This window comes from Meleagris gallopavo, chromosome 1 (genome assembly GCF_000146605.3).
Source record: "Meleagris gallopavo isolate NT-WF06-2002-E0010 breed Aviagen turkey brand Nicholas breeding stock chromosome 1, Turkey_5.1, whole genome shotgun sequence".
In the NCBI taxonomy this organism is placed as follows: domain Eukaryota; kingdom Metazoa; phylum Chordata; class Aves; order Galliformes; family Phasianidae; genus Meleagris; species Meleagris gallopavo.
The window spans coordinates 105,783,387-105,801,021 of NC_015011.2; the positions used below are offsets into that span (position 1 = coordinate 105,783,387).

General features: G+C 38.1%; 1 protein-coding gene across 2 annotated transcripts in view; it reads right to left on the bottom strand.

Annotated features, from left to right (window-relative positions):
* Nucleotides 1-17,635, bottom strand: part of DSCAM (DS cell adhesion molecule) — a 177,763-nt gene that overhangs the window by 18,374 nt on the left and 141,754 nt on the right. For both annotated transcript variants that reach the window (XM_031556926.1, XM_010723842.3), the window contains 4 exons: nucleotides 15,770-15,800; nucleotides 9,775-9,890; nucleotides 6,471-6,620; nucleotides 2,671-2,868 (listed from right to left, as the gene is read on the bottom strand). In XM_031556926.1, the coding sequence (XP_031412786.1) occupies nucleotides 2,671-2,868; nucleotides 6,471-6,620; nucleotides 9,775-9,890; nucleotides 15,770-15,800 (495 nt within the window). The remainder of the gene's footprint in view (nucleotides 1-2,670; nucleotides 2,869-6,470; nucleotides 6,621-9,774; nucleotides 9,891-15,769; nucleotides 15,801-17,635) is intronic.

Sequence of the window (17,635 nt, forward strand, 5' to 3'; positions counted from 1 at the left end):
CACATGACCTGTTGTGACCTAGAACCTGTTCTGACATTCTGGAAACACAGCACTGGTTTCTGTTTCACTATGAGGTCAAATCACTGGTCAGTTGCACCCATCATATTTCTATTTCTGTAGTCTAGAAGAGAACTTTCAAAAACTCCTTGGGCAGAGGTCATGTTTTCTTATAAGATCTGTACAGTTCCAGACATTATTGGTGATGTTCAATAAACAGGCTTAATGTAATAGCTAATTTATAGAAATGGGAATCCTAAAGCAGCTAGAGGCAACTGTGTTGTTACTGCAGATCTTCATCTTTTTACTGTATACTAGAGTTCTTGCACCAGTTTTCACTGCACAAAAAGAACAGTCCTGCTACTTGCAAACAAGACCATGCACTATTTAAAATGACAGGTGTTTTTTCAACAATATGCTGTACCTTGCTTAAGATTTTGAGCTGGCCAGAACTTCAGCAAAGCTTTTCATTTTTAATTCACTTCCCACTCCCTTGCCCAGAAACATTATTCTATTTTTCACATTTGATTTGTAAATCAGACCTAAACAATGTCTTTTCAAATTTCTTATCAACTGGAAACTCCTGGAAGGCTGCTGTTTCCCAGTGATCTGAAGCAATGTCTGTAAAGATGCTGGTGTTGTTTACATGCAGTGCTCCTAGTTTGATCCATGAGGTTTAGAACTCACAGACTCTCATATTCCAAACCCTGGGGCAGATATTCCAGGAAGGCCTGCTTGAACATTTACTTTACATCTACTTTAGATATGATGAAAGTTCATCCAAGCCCAGGGTGAACAAGAAGTTTAATTTCATCGGAAAATTTATAATGGCCCCTAATTAGAATATGTGAAATTAGTTACAGGTATGAATTGCTACAAGACATTTCTAATAAGCTTAAAAACTACTACTTTGTAAATCATTGATTTGGAATCATTTTGACATGAAATGACAAATTCTGCCAAGTATCAATGACATCAACTGGATTCAAAAATCTGAACACAGCATTGGAAAAGTCATCAAAGATGTATATTAGTTCAATTGATTACTGAAAACATGATTTGGCTACATATATCATGTGATTTACTTGGATTTACTTGGAAATTTTAAACATCTGAAGTACTTATGTTGCACTGATTCTCTTCTTTCCCGAGAGATGAAGAGGCATATTACAACTACATTTTGCCTCAAGGAATCCTTTCTTGAACATGATCTAAAGTTCAAGATCAATTACATAAATCACTGCGCGTTCAAGGGCAGACAAGGAGTAGGAGAGTAGTGATGCTAAAACATAGGCTATGAAGTCTGTTTACAGAATAGCATGTAGTTTGTCAATTAAACTAGACAGCAGATTGAATTCCCTGCCTTGGCCAAGCTCATTGGAAAATAACTTTGGGTGACAAAAGGCAAGCACACCTGAAATCTGGAATAAGTGTTTCTGAGACAACACCTGCTTTTTATATTATTATTATTTATACTATTATTATATAAAGCTGTTAGAACCGATTTTTAAAGACTCAGGATCCTTCTACCTGAAGAAATAATTGAGAAGTTTGTTAGTTGGCTGGAGGTATCTGTTGAGTGGCATTACTCTATGAAGACAACATACTGCTCTGCAAGTTTAAGAGAATGAATTCTGAAGAGATGAGAATTTCAACCTACTGGATGCAAGAGAAATCAGATCCCTGTTCTTATAGAAGTAATATTGTTGGGTTCTTTTTTAATGGTGAAAGCCCAGTTGCATCTACTGCTCTCTCTCTCTAATACATAGTTCTCTTACATTACCCACATTTTTTCTCCCAAATCAGGAGAGGAGATGGGCAATTGTTTTGAGGAGGCCAGAACATGCCCAGATTCATTTTTGTCAGGTCAACATTTGAAAAATATTTTACTTTTTTTTCAAATATAATCTTTATTAGATTTGCTTCCTAACTATTCTTCTGTATGATCATTTATTCATTCATTTTCCCTGTGATTTTGTAATTGGTTCAGAGTAGGGCAGAAGGAGATAGCTTTATTTTTCCATTAAAATTCCATTTATAATGTCAATACATCAAGAGGAAATGAAGACAGGCATAATGTGTATTAAGTTTCTCCCCATTTACATCTAGAGGAACAAGAACTATTTTGATTCTCAGGAAACTCAGATCTAGATGCTATAATATTTAGTGTTATGTAAGGATTTTGGTTTGGACTCAAATTGCAGATGCTCCTCTCTCCTTTTATTTTCAGCTTAGACTATCCTTACAAATATATTACATAGCTGGGGAAAAAAAAGAAAAAAAAAAAACACAGAAGAAACACCTTACCTTGGTGTAGCTCAAGTCTTAAAACATCTCCATCTTTGACCAGTTTGTACTCTTGCTTACTAATACTGTCCCTTCCTGGTCAATGCCATTTCATGCAGCAAATTCTACTTTTTCCTTCAGACACGGGAAATACAGAGCTTTGGCAACCAAAACAATTACTACCATTGCTTTCAAATAATTCCATTATGCATGTAGCATGAGAAACTAAAGCAATAGTATTTGTTTTCAGTAGAACTATATGGAGTTGTGGCAGCTGTTATGAATAGCCTACTGAAAAAAACACCCTAAATAGGAATAAATAACAGCACCTAAGCACCAAATGAAATATATAATGGGCCAAGAATGCTATTGCAGCTAGCCCCATACCTGTGTCCTGTGAGGGGCTGACACTGTAGCTATCGCTTTCCTTGTCCACAGATCCCGCTGGCCTGGGAGTGGGCAGCCTCCAGTCTGTGGTGAGGGTATGAGCTGATATGGTGGGGTGAGGTCTGTTGAGGGTCCACTGACTAGCATAGCGGTTGCGAGCTGTGGGTCCTGTTTTGGCACTCCTCCTTGTGGTAGGATCTGCAATAGGTAACAGAGAGAGGTCTTTGCTACTGAACAGAGAAAGAAACAATCCCTCTCAGAAGGGACTCATGTTGGTTAATAAAGGATGCATAATGTTCTTTGTAGAAAATGAAATAATTCATTAATTCAATTCATCCAATTTGAAAAAAAAATTGTTCATTATCAAGGAACTAGCACTTTTTTTTTTTTAAATACCCTCTTTGTAATGGAAGCATACATTTTAAAAAGGGAAAAACCTACCAGACTCCCACTGACATGGTCATTACTCCAACACAAGTAGTTCTCAGGCACTAAAACTATTAAGAAGTGGAAGAGCAAATAGATCTGGTCAGGGATTTCACACCACATCCCAAGTGAATTCTCAGGTAAATTAGCATTGATGTGTCCTCAGAAGCCTCCTGCACCAGGCAACTGCTCTGTTTGTAACAACATGTGCTCAGAAATGTGGTGGTATAGTTTCCTATTCTAGTCACTTCACTAATACTTTTATATGGTACTGATCAGCTACAGATTCCAGATATTTTTATTTCAAGTAGTCAGGACTTAAGACACAGGCTATATCAGAGCCCTCAGAGTTTCAGTAGTGACAGGCTCAAAAATTTTGACGATTTAGAAAAAAAGTAAATAAGTAAAATGTCTTAATCTTTAAAAAATCTACCGCTACTTATGTAAGCTCAGCAATATATAGAGCAATATATAGAGAAAATCTAGTGACCAACAGAGTGAAAATGAATTATCTACCAAAATCAACCTCTATGACTTTGTTAACAAATAATTCTTCTGTAAAAGTGATTCTGGTACATAAGAAAGCAAGTGGAATAGAAAAAACATTATTAAGCAAAAAGAAAGTTTCTAAATCAGCACTGAAAAAAATTCTCTTAGCAGCTTTTGAAATGATATTACTAACAATAGAGAGAAAGGGTATTAGAAATGAAAAATTCAAATCTATGCAAATATTCTTTGACATTCAAATAGCGCACTTGTCAGTCTTTGAGGTAACAGACGTTAGCAGAAGCAATTTAAAAAAATAAACCAAGACCCAGATAATGACTCTGAACATTTCTTCTGCCTAAGGATTCCCAATAAGAATATGTAAAGAGGTAACAGACCATTTATGGTTTGTTCTGTCTCACATTTCACATCTTCCCCCCCAGCAGCAGTGAAAAAATATGAACTTAGTGCCATTGATAATTGATCCTGATGGTTCTGCAGCACATAACAGCTTCACATGGATAGCATCCAAAAGCACACTTGGCACAACATGCCCAGTGTAGTCTGTCAGTATGAAACATCAGTAGTAGTAGCTGTGGAAAGTTGGCATGTGGCTGCTGCATGGCCAGAAGCAAGAAGATGTACCTGCTTTGAGGGAAGTCACAAAGGACAGGAGAGTGCCGGTGGGAAAGCACAGAGCATGGTGCTGAATGTTTGATTTGGGACAGAGAAGGCATGGTGGGGAGGGTTATCATCAGTATATTGTCAGAGGAATTGAGAAAACAAAGCCAGACTCTTTCCAGTAGTGCCCAATGTCGGGACAATAGGCAATGGGATCTAACTGGAGCAAAAAAGGCTCCATCTGACCATTAGAAAGCACTTCTGTGCTGTGAGGGTGCCCGAGCACTGGCACTGTCTGACCAGAAACTGTGGAATTTCCTGCTTGGAGATCTTCAGAAGCCGCCTGCACACAGTCATGGGCACCCTGCTCTGGGTGTCCCTGCTGGAGCTGGGATTGGACCAGAAGTCCCATCCAACCCCAACCATTCTCTGATGCTCACTCACTAGGACTTCACCCATGGAGGAGGGTGGGAGAGCCTGCTGCTGCCGTGCAGGAGGTCAGCACTAGTTCTGCTGAGCACGTGCCGAGCAGCATGCCTGCAGAAGGGACTTTGTAGCCAGGACTCAGCAAGCTCCGTTGCCTGTGTGATGGAAAACAGAAGGCATCTGGTGCCGCAGCTGTTAAGATACTACCACTGCCACATGCTGAAACAAAGTGCAGAATGCTGAGGTGAGCAACAAAAAGGTTCATGAAACAAAAAGGTTCGTAAGCATAAAAGAGCTACAGAACAATTTGGAAATAGCTGTAAGGGAAAATTTGGCAACTGCTGGGTTTGAGTGTGCTCCGATAGGCACATTTGCAACCTGAGCCATGTGTCCTGCACAAGCAGCTTTATAAATATTGTAGTAGTTTCTCTCAAAGCTACATTAACGTCTCAAGTCCAGCTCTGTGCAGTGCAATCAGGTCTTTACCAAATAACAAAAGTGTTGATGAATTTCTCTTGCTGGGCTGAACACAGATAATGCTCCTACTTACGAGTTAAGCACCAGTTCAATTTGAAGGAAGTTTCTCCCTGTATCCAGTGGACTGAAGCACATAACTGCACATAAAGAGATGAGGAATGGAAGAAGCCAGTGCTATAGACTGCTGTGCCATGGGACAGGCAGGTAATTTTGGGGTGATACATCTTTCCTTATTAGAAAAGGCAGGAAAAAGAATGGACTGCAAATTGGTTACTCATCCAAATTTGATCTATTCACATGACAGAAATCTGGATGATTTTTTTTTGCTCTTACTGGGTAGGTTTGCCACAGTGTACATGGACCAGAGGAGGGAGAAAAGATTGGTTCCAGAAGAAAATAAAGGTATCTTGAGTTTCCTAATGCAAATGTCACGACTCTCCATAAACAAAAAAGGAATTCTACATGATGGTACTAGTCTAATTCTCAAGAAATAATGAACCATAACTTAAAACTAACAGAGTTAGAAAATCAGCAAGGTCAGGACTACAACAGCTGTCATCTATAAAGACTGGTGTGGTAATAAAGACTAAATGAAGATTTCTTAAATAGTCTTCATTTTAAGTAAGACACAAATAAATTTTCAGCATTTATGTTCACTGGACTCACCAAGTAAACAAATTCTGAAACTGTCAGGGGATGAAAATAATCCAAGAGACTTCAGAGATTGCATGCTGTAATGAACTGTATTTCTGTAATGTTCATAGTTTATATATATTCCATCAATCTAGTAAATTTGTTTTCCATTCGCATAGATATGGAATACATTCAAGAGAAAAATTAAGGAGGATTTTCAGAAGTGTATTAATTTATTGTAGATTTTAATCACTATAAGAATAACTCAGCATAAAGATATCTGGGAAAAAATAATTCACCATAATAACTAAAACTGGAAATATGACTTTTTCAGAAAAGCAATAATGAGAAATTCATTTCTTCCCTGACAGAGAGGTAAGGAAAGAGGACTTATTTTGAAATACAATATAGATTGTTCACTAAAAATTATATGTATTAGGCATCAAAAGCCATTAAGCTAATTTACTCAATCCATTTTAGAAATTAAAATCTACCATGCATTTGGTTTTATTAAAACCAAGTATGAACTATTTCAAATTACACCTGCATTTCAGATACAGATACACAATTTTTACCATATTAAATCATTAAATTCAATCTTACAAGAAATGTTCTAACCTAAATAGACTTCTCTCAGCTTTCAGAGAAAACCCCATGAGGATGCAGGAGCACCATATTCATTTTCTTACCACTTTCTACTCCCTAGATAACATATTCTCTTATACACTTACTTGTTCCTGGCCGGGCATCAGAGACATCCACTAGTGGTCCTGTAGCTTGTGACACAGACTGGTAATGTACAGTGTGGGTGACAGTCAGTGATTTTTGCTTAGATGTCTCTCCAAAGTCAGCATCAGTTAGTAGAACCGTGGATCTGTCATCTGCAAGCAAAAATACCCATCAGATTTTGAAAAATGTATTTCATTTTTGTTCACATAATAGGTCCAGTGTAAGTTCCCAAACTTATTTTCAGCTGGGCTTCACCAAAGACAGTGGAAGCTCTCACCTCTGTTCAGGGCTGAAGATGGTTCTGAAGTGTGCACAGCAGCTTGGGAGCTTCTAGGTTAAATTTCAAAGTTCACAAAAAAATAAAGAATAGGTTTATTTTTGCTAATTTTGTTTAATCTTGGAGTTGTGCAACCAAGACAAGCCGTTAAGCATCCTTCTAAAGCTCAATTTTGTATAAATATTTTTGGCCATAATTCCTTCTCTTCCGTCTTGAATGCTGCCCTCTTGCCCTTCATTTTTGGAGGGCTCAGCTGATCCATTCAGCAATATGTTCATAGAATCATAGAATCATCAAGGTCGGATGACCTCAAAGATCATCCAGTCCAACCATTCAACTATCACCAATGTTTCGCACTAAACCACGTCCCTCAGTTCAACATCTACATGTTTCTTGAACTCCTCCAAGGACAGTGATTCCACCACCTCCCTGAGCAGCCTGTGCCACTGCCTCACCACTCTCTTGGAATAGAAGTAGTTCCTAATGTTCAACCTGAATCTCCCCTTGTGTAACTTGGGACCATTCCCTCTAGTCCTATTGCTAGTTACTTGGAAGAAGAGGCCAACTCCCACCTCACCACAACTTCCCTTCAGGTAGTTGAAGAGAGCGGTAAGATCAGCCCTGAGCTTCCTCTTCTCCAGACTGAGCAATCCCAGCTCTCACAGCTGCTCCTCATAAGGCTTATATTCAGTTCATTTATTTTCATTAGCATAATTATTAATGTCCTCAGTGTAATCACCCATGTCTTTCCAAAAAGAGGTCTTCAGATAATATTGCTAACTAACCCTCTACAAGTCAGCTTTTTCTCCACAGAGGGAATATTGCAGAAGGGTGACCATGACCCAAGACTTGTCTTCGGGATTCTCCTACATTTAAGTAACTTAGTACCTCACTAAATACAATGGAAATACTATTTTAAGGCAGCTAAGCATCCTTAAGTCTAGCGTTTTGCTCTTCTGGAAGCTGAAGACTTAGTCCTACCATCTTTCTCTGAACTGGAGTCCTGCCTGCAACAAACCTCACTACCTACCAGAGGTCTGAAAAAAAAAAACCTCTGGAAGCTTTGTGCGAATCATATGATTTTCTCACAATATAGTCAGTCCAGCTGACTGTGAGCTTTCCTGTCAGTTGGAAGGAAGGGTGTGAGATGAAGCTGGACCTTTGGAAGGACTGCAAAGAATGACTGAATACTGACCTTTGCTGCTGTAGTTTGGCTGCTTATTGCCCCTCTGTGGAGAAAAATATGCTAATCAAATTCCTACACAGATCATACTGCCTGCAGAAAGCCAGTGCTATACTGCACTTACTTTTCTTCTCAGTTGTGACTACCAAATTGTATTTCTTTTGCTTCAGAGAGAGATTTGATCCTCTTGATTGTGGAAGGCTTAACAATGATAAAATTCCCACTGAATTTGTGCTCACAGAACAATTATATACATGCTATCATATTTTCTTTTGCATTCTTTATCTTCTTAGCCATTTATACAGTAATAGAATCCACAAAAAGTTATTGCTATGCTATGCTATATTGTTTTATAATGCATTTCTAGAGGCAATGGCAGCAATAGGGTTTCTATGCATTCGCAGTTGCGCAGAGGTTGATGCACTTCTTCTAAACATTCCTGTGTTGTGTTTTTTTGTTGGTGCCTTTTTTGAGGGTTTTTTATTTTGTTTTAAGTTGACAAGACACTATTAATGTGAACAATTCTGCACAAAAACATATCTAGCATTTTTTACCCAAAGAAGGCCATAAATAGAAAGAACATTATGAAATCAAATTATTCTGTCTGGCAGAAGATGAGCTCTTGTTCAGGTTGGAAATAAAGCCTCTTCGCAGTAAACAATGTCAAAGCCTGCCAAAGTGACTGCTTATTCTGAGTACTTTGAGCAGAGCTGGCTATTTCCAAGGCACAAATTGCACGTCTATAGTTAAGGCACTAATGGTTTTCTACCACAACCATATATTGCTTTGCAATAAATTGTAAATCAAAAGTAAAAACTGTCTTCAGGATGAAGTCTGGCACAATACACTACATCAAAGCAGCAAACATAGGTAACTTAAATTAAAATTAATTTTTTTTTTTTAAAAAGTGTTTCTCAGTTTGAGTGTAGGTCTCCTCTTCTTTAAATCCACTGCACTGTTAACTGCCCACCATGCTAGACTACCTCAGGAATGACAGGATACAGGACCGAAGAAGTTTTGTCCCTCCCCTAGTACGAGTATGAGTAGGAGATGGAGAGATGCTGCTTCCAGTTCATGGTGGCTTCTCCAGCTACACAGTCCCTGGAATACTGATATTTTCAACCATCAATTTTCTTTTTCTGCATAGATTTTGATCCCCAAAAGTTGGAAGTTCAGTAAGATCAGTTGTTCTGAAGAGTCTTTCCAGTGTGTACCCATAAAGCCATGAGATCAGGAACATGCTGTGTTTTGACTGTTTGAAAAAAGCAAGCAAATCTGTTTACATGAGACTTCAGCTATATGCCAGCCACATGAGAAATACTGTTTTCTGACAACTGAAACATTCTGACTTGAATTTTGCATAGATACACAGAAGTTGAAAACAAATCAAAATATTGATCGTATGATTTGATACAAGAAGGTGGATACAATATGCAGTATGTAAGTTTAAGGAGATGGTTGTTCAATGGTTTGAATGGCAGTATTGTAGTTTCTGAATTTCATTTTCCTTATAAGTAATGCCTATGATTCTGCCATCTAGTCATGGCCAAAAGAGAAATTAAAATGAAAATAATTAAACTGCCAGTCTCCATTTTCTTCAAGCTGTTCATTCTACTAGTTTCAATTTCCTAATGTCCTGAGTTATTTTAAATATAGTATTGAAAGCACATAAAGCAGAAGATAATTCAAAAAGGAGAAAAAAACTGTTAATTTTTCAAATGTGCCAAATTACTCTACAGCTCTTCTTTCTTGATGTGAGCAGAGAGAGGAAACGTGTGAGGTAAACGATGTCTATCTAAAGTGCCTGTTACATTAACCAGTAAAAATAAGTCCAACAAGAGTTTACCAATGGTCTCCATCGTGTCCCTCTCCTCAATCAGAAGCTGTGCTCTGGGAATGTCTATGTGCATCCTCAATGTTTGCTGTTGCTTGTTAAGTGTGTCTGATGTCCTGGTATTCTTGCTGAAACAGAAGAAAGGTAAACATATTAAGAGTTAGCCTGACTGAAAAGATACTTGAAGACTTCCTAAATAGAAATAGGTCTAGCTTAAACTAAAAATAATGGAATAATAATCAGCAAAATAATAATACATCTTATTTTTCCCTCTTCAGAACAAATACATGTATTAATTTATGTTAGATTAATACACAAAGATTTGGTCTATTTATTTCAGCAGTGATCTCCTGAAAATTTAATGCAGTTTTCTTCAAGTGTTGCAATATAATGAAATTAATTATAAGTTTGTAGAATTGACCTTTTCTGACCTTACATATGAAATATGTAGCTGATTGAACAAGTTGGTAGGAAAATGATGTCTTGTAATTTCTAATTATTTTTCAAATTTTCATTATTTTTCATTAGATTAATTCCAAATATCACTAGAATTGATAAATGAAAAAGCAAATAAATTGCTAGGGATTCCACTAATACTAACAAATTACATAAAATAAATAAAGGTTTTAGGTCTATTGATGTTGAGAAAGTAAAACTGCAAAACTTGCTTGCATTCATGGATTATTTCTAATTGATTGATGCAATATTCTACAAAAGAATATAAACCAATTATTTTATCATCGTGCAAATTGAAACAATTTCATTTTGAAGTTTGTGTACCAGAAAATGACTTCTTAAATAAGCTGTCTTCTAAAAGCAAATGAAACTGCACAGTAAAATGGAGTGCTATAATCATTTCCAGTACAGAGCTTGCACCAGGAAATTTTCAGATTGCACTAAAAACCCAGGAACTTTTTGCCCTTTCAGATGTAATTACTCCTTTGAGAAGAAATACTTCCGAATACTTGTTTAGGTAGGGTGGCTGAGGAAAGTTGAGCTAAATGAGCTAATGGTATGATGCAAGTACTCACGTATCAGAGCTTTAAAATTCAAGTGGAGGCTCATTTTCTGGTGTAAAGAAGCTGTAAATCACTCAGTTTAATTCCCCTTTGGCAATGAATTATTGTTATAAATGGAATCTTCAGAGGACTAAGCTGCTTGATGATAAGCTCACTTCTTTCTTGAGTGAGGGCCTCTACACTGCAGTTTAATGTACTTTGATGTACGCTGGATGAGCCCACATTACTAGGTGATTTGCCTGAGCTTCCTGGTCTAACTATTCCTGGTCTAACCTAACTATTCCAGGTTTGGGAGGTTCCCCCAGGTCCTTCTTATAAGGAATTTCCTCGTCACTCAATGGTCAGTAATTCTGACACACACTGAAGACCTTCAAGGCATGCAGGTGCGTATCTCTGGCTGATTCTCACCTTCTGTGTTACACTACTCTTGTGCTCCCCAACACGATCGTTATCTATGGCATCTCACAGACTTTAATGTCCGTATCTTTCAGAGATCAGGCAGCACCATTGCCATGATTACAGATGGATAGCTGAAATGCATTCAGTCTACAACTGGTGCCTCATTTAATCACTCTGGAAGCAAAATATCAGGAGAGCTACCCAGGGCAGCCAGACTTGTCTCTATATATAATCAGTGGACAACAGTAGTCACAGTGTCTTATTAAGCACATAAATTTTCACAAACATTTAGGATTCTAAAATGCAGATAAACTCCACGCTGATATTCTCGAAGTCTCTGCAAAGTCTCTGCATGGATTAGGTGCCACTCTCCTACTTGTTTTCACTCAACCTACAGAAATATTAAGAGAATCAGAAACTCCTCTGTTATCTGCATTCCAATTATGCTGCCCTTCAAAAGTCAGGTTACATTGGGCTTGTCCAAAATCATACACCAAAACTGAGATCAAGTAGAAAACTGAACTTATGAGATTCAACTTCAACCAATAATCAGTGATCCAATAATTATTGGATACATGCATCAGATATATACACAATTAATGCAGTATAAAATCAAGTCCAGTAGATGCATTGCACCCTTTGTCTGCCCACCAGAGACGTAGGAGGCAAAGTGATTAAATGACATGTTTTCCTCAGAGGATGCAGACTTTGGGATTGTGGTTAGAGCTAGAAGCTACAGACACCCTGTACCCCCACTACTGCGAAAGTATTTGACCATTCACAAATAAGTGTTTGGACTACAGAGAGTGGGAGGACATTCCACGTCTTTGCAGGTGTACTGCTCACCTGTCCAGAGGGAACTCTGAATTCATTCTTGATACCAGGGAGAGTTTAGTACAAAATGCAAGGAAAATCTTTCAAGTCTGAAGTGAAACTCAGGCCTTTTTACACTCAGGAAAATTCTCTCTTAATCTTGAGTTTTGCTTCATCGTGGGTGATCTCTCCTCTCTTTCTTGTTGGTCTAATTAATTCTCCTCTATGTAGAAGCACAGCGGTATGGAGTGTCCAAACACAGGACAGGCAATTGGCAGTGGCAAGAAGAATTACTGCTGATTAGCATGCTATCTCTTTCTAGTCGATGAATTTTAAATTATTATCTGTAGACCATAATAGCTCAACTTTCAGCTTAAAAAAAACCAACCTGAAGTGCCAACAGCAATTAAGGCTCCAGGGACTTGGCAGCAAAGCAGAGATTTTTAGGATTGCAATATAAATTTGGTGCCCAAATATTTTCTAACCTAGGAAAATCCAGTCATCTAAAACTTTTAACAGTCTGGTGGATGTGGAGTCTAGCACCTAATTCTTTGAAGAGAGGAGTTGCATCTAACTGCATTTTCATTCACTTACAGATACAGAATTCCAAAACTTAAACATGTGCTACAGCTATTCTTTATCTGTCAGACTCTGTAAGGGTCTATGTGTAATACAGCTCATTCTCTATATTTCAATGGATCTCTGAGCTTCAAATTGTTGGGGATTGGAAGTTTGTCTGGGGAATGAGTCAGTATTTATTTGCTGCTGTCTTTTACTCTACCCTAGAGTCTGCTTTTGGTCACTATTATAGGCAGATACTTGGAAACACCTATTCCTTTGGGTCTGACAGGGTACAGCTTTTATGTATGGTCTGTGGATAAACAAGCCCTTTTCCAGAGCAATACAGCATGTGATGTATTTTAAAAGTGTTAAAAGAATAATCCCTCATTAAACAATCTTTCTAAATCTTTAATAAAAAAAAAAATACTGATCTGAGTGACTGAAAGTGTCTGTATGCACAATGGAGTCTTAGAACATACCAGATACGTAAAGGGATTAAATGTGGCACTACAAAGTCATTCTGCGTGCTGGCAGAGTTAAGCCACCTCACTGCTTCTTAATATCCACATAGATGGTTGTAAAAATATACAGAAAACTAAATCATGTAAACAATCAGTCAGACAAAAGGATATTCAGGTAGAAAATATTCTTTATCTTGTGTTCAAAATTAGAATGCTCAATCAATTTCTATACTAATTCACAGAGAACTACTACAAAGAACTTGTCTGTATCTATCTTTTCACTGCAAAGAATCATCAAAAAGCTGTGATTTTACAGAAACAGGGATTTTTATTTGCTTGTTTAAGGTATCAGCCAACAAGTTGTGCAGCTCCATTTAAACTGCTAACTGCTGGAGCTTACCCTGCTCCCCAGAGATTTGACTTAAACAGCCAAAGCTGGCAACTTTCAAAGCGAAGACTAAAGCTCCATTCTTAATCTGCTTTACACACACTCATAAAAATCTCCGCAAAGGGCAAGGTACACATAGCTCTCCCTATCCTTCAGCCCTCCCTAGCAAGCAGGAGTGCATTATGTCCAATACTCAAGGAACAAGGCACAACCCTCTCTCTTGATAAGTGTACCACAGCAGATTTTGTTGAAATCTAAAAGATACAAGACGTAAGGAGCTTTATAATAGGTCACAAGTGCTTTGGAGATTTTTATCCTTTGACTGTAAATATACTAAATCTTCAGGAACACACCTACCTGTGCAGCCTGTGGTAGGGGGCCTGCTTTGTAGGGGGGTTGGACTCGATGATCTCTAGAAGTCCCTTCCAGCCCTCACAGTTCTGTAATTCTGTGATCTAATGATGGCTGGTGGCTCAGGTTTGGGATATAGTTATTTCATTAGCTATATCAGAATCAACTGAGAATGTAGCCTGTGGAAAGCTCCCCAAAACAGCATCAATTTGAAAGATCCAGGTTATGAGGTAGACAATTATGCAGAAGGACAGCTCTCAGCCAAAGACTGGGAAAGGATCCAAGTGCTCTCCTAGTGTATCAGGTGGTGAGGGTAAAAAGCTCTACAAGTTCACGGTAGCACTGGCAGAGGGAGAATGGGCCATTTATGCTGGAATTTTAATAGTTCTCTAAGCATCAGAGGAATGAGACTCTGAAATGGCTTTCCAGAAGAGATAGTAAGACTGGTGAGGCTAAGCAGGGCTAAGGCAGAGGTTTACCAGTATCGCAGAGATATTATGTGTATTTGTTACTGGGACTGAATATCTTCATCCAGTAGTTCTATACCAGACCACACAAGGTTTCTTTAGGGAACAGACACAATGCATATGCTAAACTGTGCCTTTTTTTGGGGGCATGAAAATATATCACAGCACATCTTCTTGAAGTTGTTTAAATGTGCAATCTACTGCTAGCAGGTTTCTAACTTGCAAATAGGAACAGCATGACCTGACCCTTCATGACCAGTCTTGTCAAAATCAATGGGACTACGCACGTGTATCTGCAGACTGATGGCACAGAGCTGAATTCACACTAAAACCATCTGTCACCTTGGGTGAGTATATTCTTACAGTAGAAGATGAAATTTGTCATGGGTTAGTACAGTTCATTTGACGAAATATCTGTGACATTCTCAATGTGTTGCTTAAAAATAAAAAGATTTTCTAGCTAACCAAAGATCTCTTGAACTTAGAAACCTTTGTTGATCTCATTTTCAAATACATGCATCAGTTTTAAATGTTCAGTGTTCTCCCCAGACAAAACAGTAAACACTGAAGATATGAAATTTCCATCTCTAAAGAAACTGAGATGCCAGAACAGTCATTCTGCTGCAATTCCACAACTGAATTAGATTTCTGGTTCCTGAACTGATGGAAAAGAATTGAAAAATAATAAGTGGATTTTCTGCTCTTATATACCTTAGGGTATAAGCAGCTACATAATATAACTGAAATATTACATAAATATAACTGAAATGTTTGGATAGTTTCACATCCTGGAGCACAGGCCTTTGAAGAGTGGCTGAAGGAGCTGGGATTGTTCAGTCTGGAGAACAGGAGGCTCAGGGGAGACCTTACTGCTCTCTATAACTACCTGAAGGGAGGTTGTAGTGAGCTGGGGTCCAGCCTCTTCTCTCTTGTAACCGGTGATAGGACTAGAGGGAATGGCTTCAAGCTGCACCAGGGGAGATTTAGGCTGGACGTTAGGAAATACTACTTTTATGAAAGAGTGGTTGAGCTCTGGAATGGGCTGCCCAGGGAGGTGGTGGAGTCACTGACCCTGGAGATGTTCAAGGAACATTTGGATTTTGTGTTGTGGGACATGGTTTAGTCAGAACTATTGGTGATTGGTAGATGGTTGGACTGGATGATCTTGTAGGTCTTTTCCAACCTTGGTGATTCTGTGATTCTGTGATTCTTAAGAGCTATTAGTTTGGCACATATTATGAAAATGTTTTTCTGAACAGGAAAAAATGTCTCACTGGACCTGCACATGTTCTGTAATTTAATCTACTAATACAATAGTTCTCATTTTTTTTTTACTGATGTATTCATATTCACAGATATTATCCATAATTTTTTTCCCCTATTTCTAACTATCAGTGTGTCTTAGTTCTTAGCAAACAGCCAAATGGTGTGCTTTGAAAAAGGTTTTAGCAACAGAAGACTTACTTCTTTGGTCTCTAAATAATGTTTAAATACAGTGCCATAGCTGACAGATATTTTCCAACTTAAAAACATTAAATTTATTCTTACCTCATGAGCATTTCAGCCAAACTCTTTGCATCTAGAAGAAAACAGAATAGATGTCAGGCTAATATCAATCTACATCAAAAATGAAAATCTATTTGATAGACAGATTACTAGGAGTTACTTGAATCAGCCATGTATAAAAATACTGTCAATTCTCAGATCAGTAACAAAGATAAATGTCTCCAAAAAATTCTATTTCTTTTTGAAACTGCATTTCAGTTCATTATAACTTTTTGCCCCAAAAGAACCCTGTTTAATTCCCCAACTGCACTGAAAATGCTCAGAGATGAGCTAACAACTGCTGGGTTTGAAGAAAAGTGAGCACAGAATAAAAAAGAAAAAACTGCAGATACTCTTTAGAAGTGGAGGCAGGCAGCTGAACAACTAACAAGACTCTTTCTTCATGCCATGGTTAGCAAGTGAGTGAGTGAAGAAGACAGAAATGCTGACATCCATCACTGGTCTGGAGCAGAAGCCGATCTGGATGAGCAATTGCCAATCTGCCATTTTCAAACCAAACCTGACTGCATGGAGGCTAAGCAACGAAGGTCTCCAAGGAGTCAGCTTGTTTGGTTGCTCTCAGGTATGAATGCTTTTCCACGAGTAATAATTCAAAACAACTTCTGGGTCATCAGAAGACTGTACACTGAACAGGAGATAGCTTATTCCCACATGGAGCAGCACTGCAGAATGAGGCACTGCTGAAGGAGAAATATTGCTGTTGTTGTCATTCCTGCTGTTATTAACATAAAAACCTGTGGGGATATCAATATTCCGGTGAATATCAGATCAAAGGACATAGCTGAAAGTTGGTTCACCCAGTATTCCTTGAGTAGCTTCCTGTGAAATTTCATCAACTCAAGTAATGATTGCTGTGATATTAGTTGGCAAAAAGAGAGCTATACTTTGCTCTCCTACAGTCTGCAACTACACAAACTCATTTAAAACTGCTGAGTTCAGAGTCCTTAAGTAACAGTATCACACAGTAACAAAGCAGCCTTTTGTGCAACCAAATGAAGCAAGTCTGAGAAGAAAACCATTCAAGTCCCAAATCTTGAAGGAACTCTATAGTTATTTGAAACTGAACAACTTCTCTTAATTCCTGCCTGTAAATCTACCTGCATCTTCAAAGACATGTACTGAATTTGTCTTTGTCTTCTTCCTCTCACTTCTGAAGCTCTTTTTATTCATTAATTAGCTCTTGGGTCTCCTACACCTACTGCAATTTCCTTGCTAGTAATATCATTAAGTATCTCGCCTTTAAAATTCAGAGATTGCAGGCAAAAACAAGTCACCATCTTAATGTATCACTCTGACTGCATTTATATTAATTCTTAAAAGGATGAACAAAGGGCTCTTTTCATTTGTAACAAAACATCTTCTAATAACATTCTGCATTCTGTTTTTCTGATGCTGTGCCAGCTTGCCAGTCTTAGGCTTTATGGCTCACCTACTAATGCAGCAGTTGAAATTCTGTGCTCCTTCTATGTCTGCTTATTTCATTCCTTTATTTTTAATCTTCCCTTATCCCTTTTTAGCACAAAGAATGGAAAATTCCTGCTGAAGGGAAGGGCTCTTTGTGATGTCTGATCTTATCAAAACAGTACTCCATTCAGGCATACAGACTTTCTGTTTTTTGTACTGTTTGGGATTGGCTTTTCCTGTGAACACTCTTCTAAGTGGTACTACATAGTATGATACCAAGATGACAACATCTTTGTCATCAGTCATAAACCAAGCTACCAGCATGCTGCTACTCCCAAATAATATCTGAGACAATTTGGCTACTGACTTCAAAGGATCCAGAAGTGGAGTTAGATCTGTCAAAGAATAAACAAATAAATAAAAAGTCCAGGTCCAAGTTGTTTT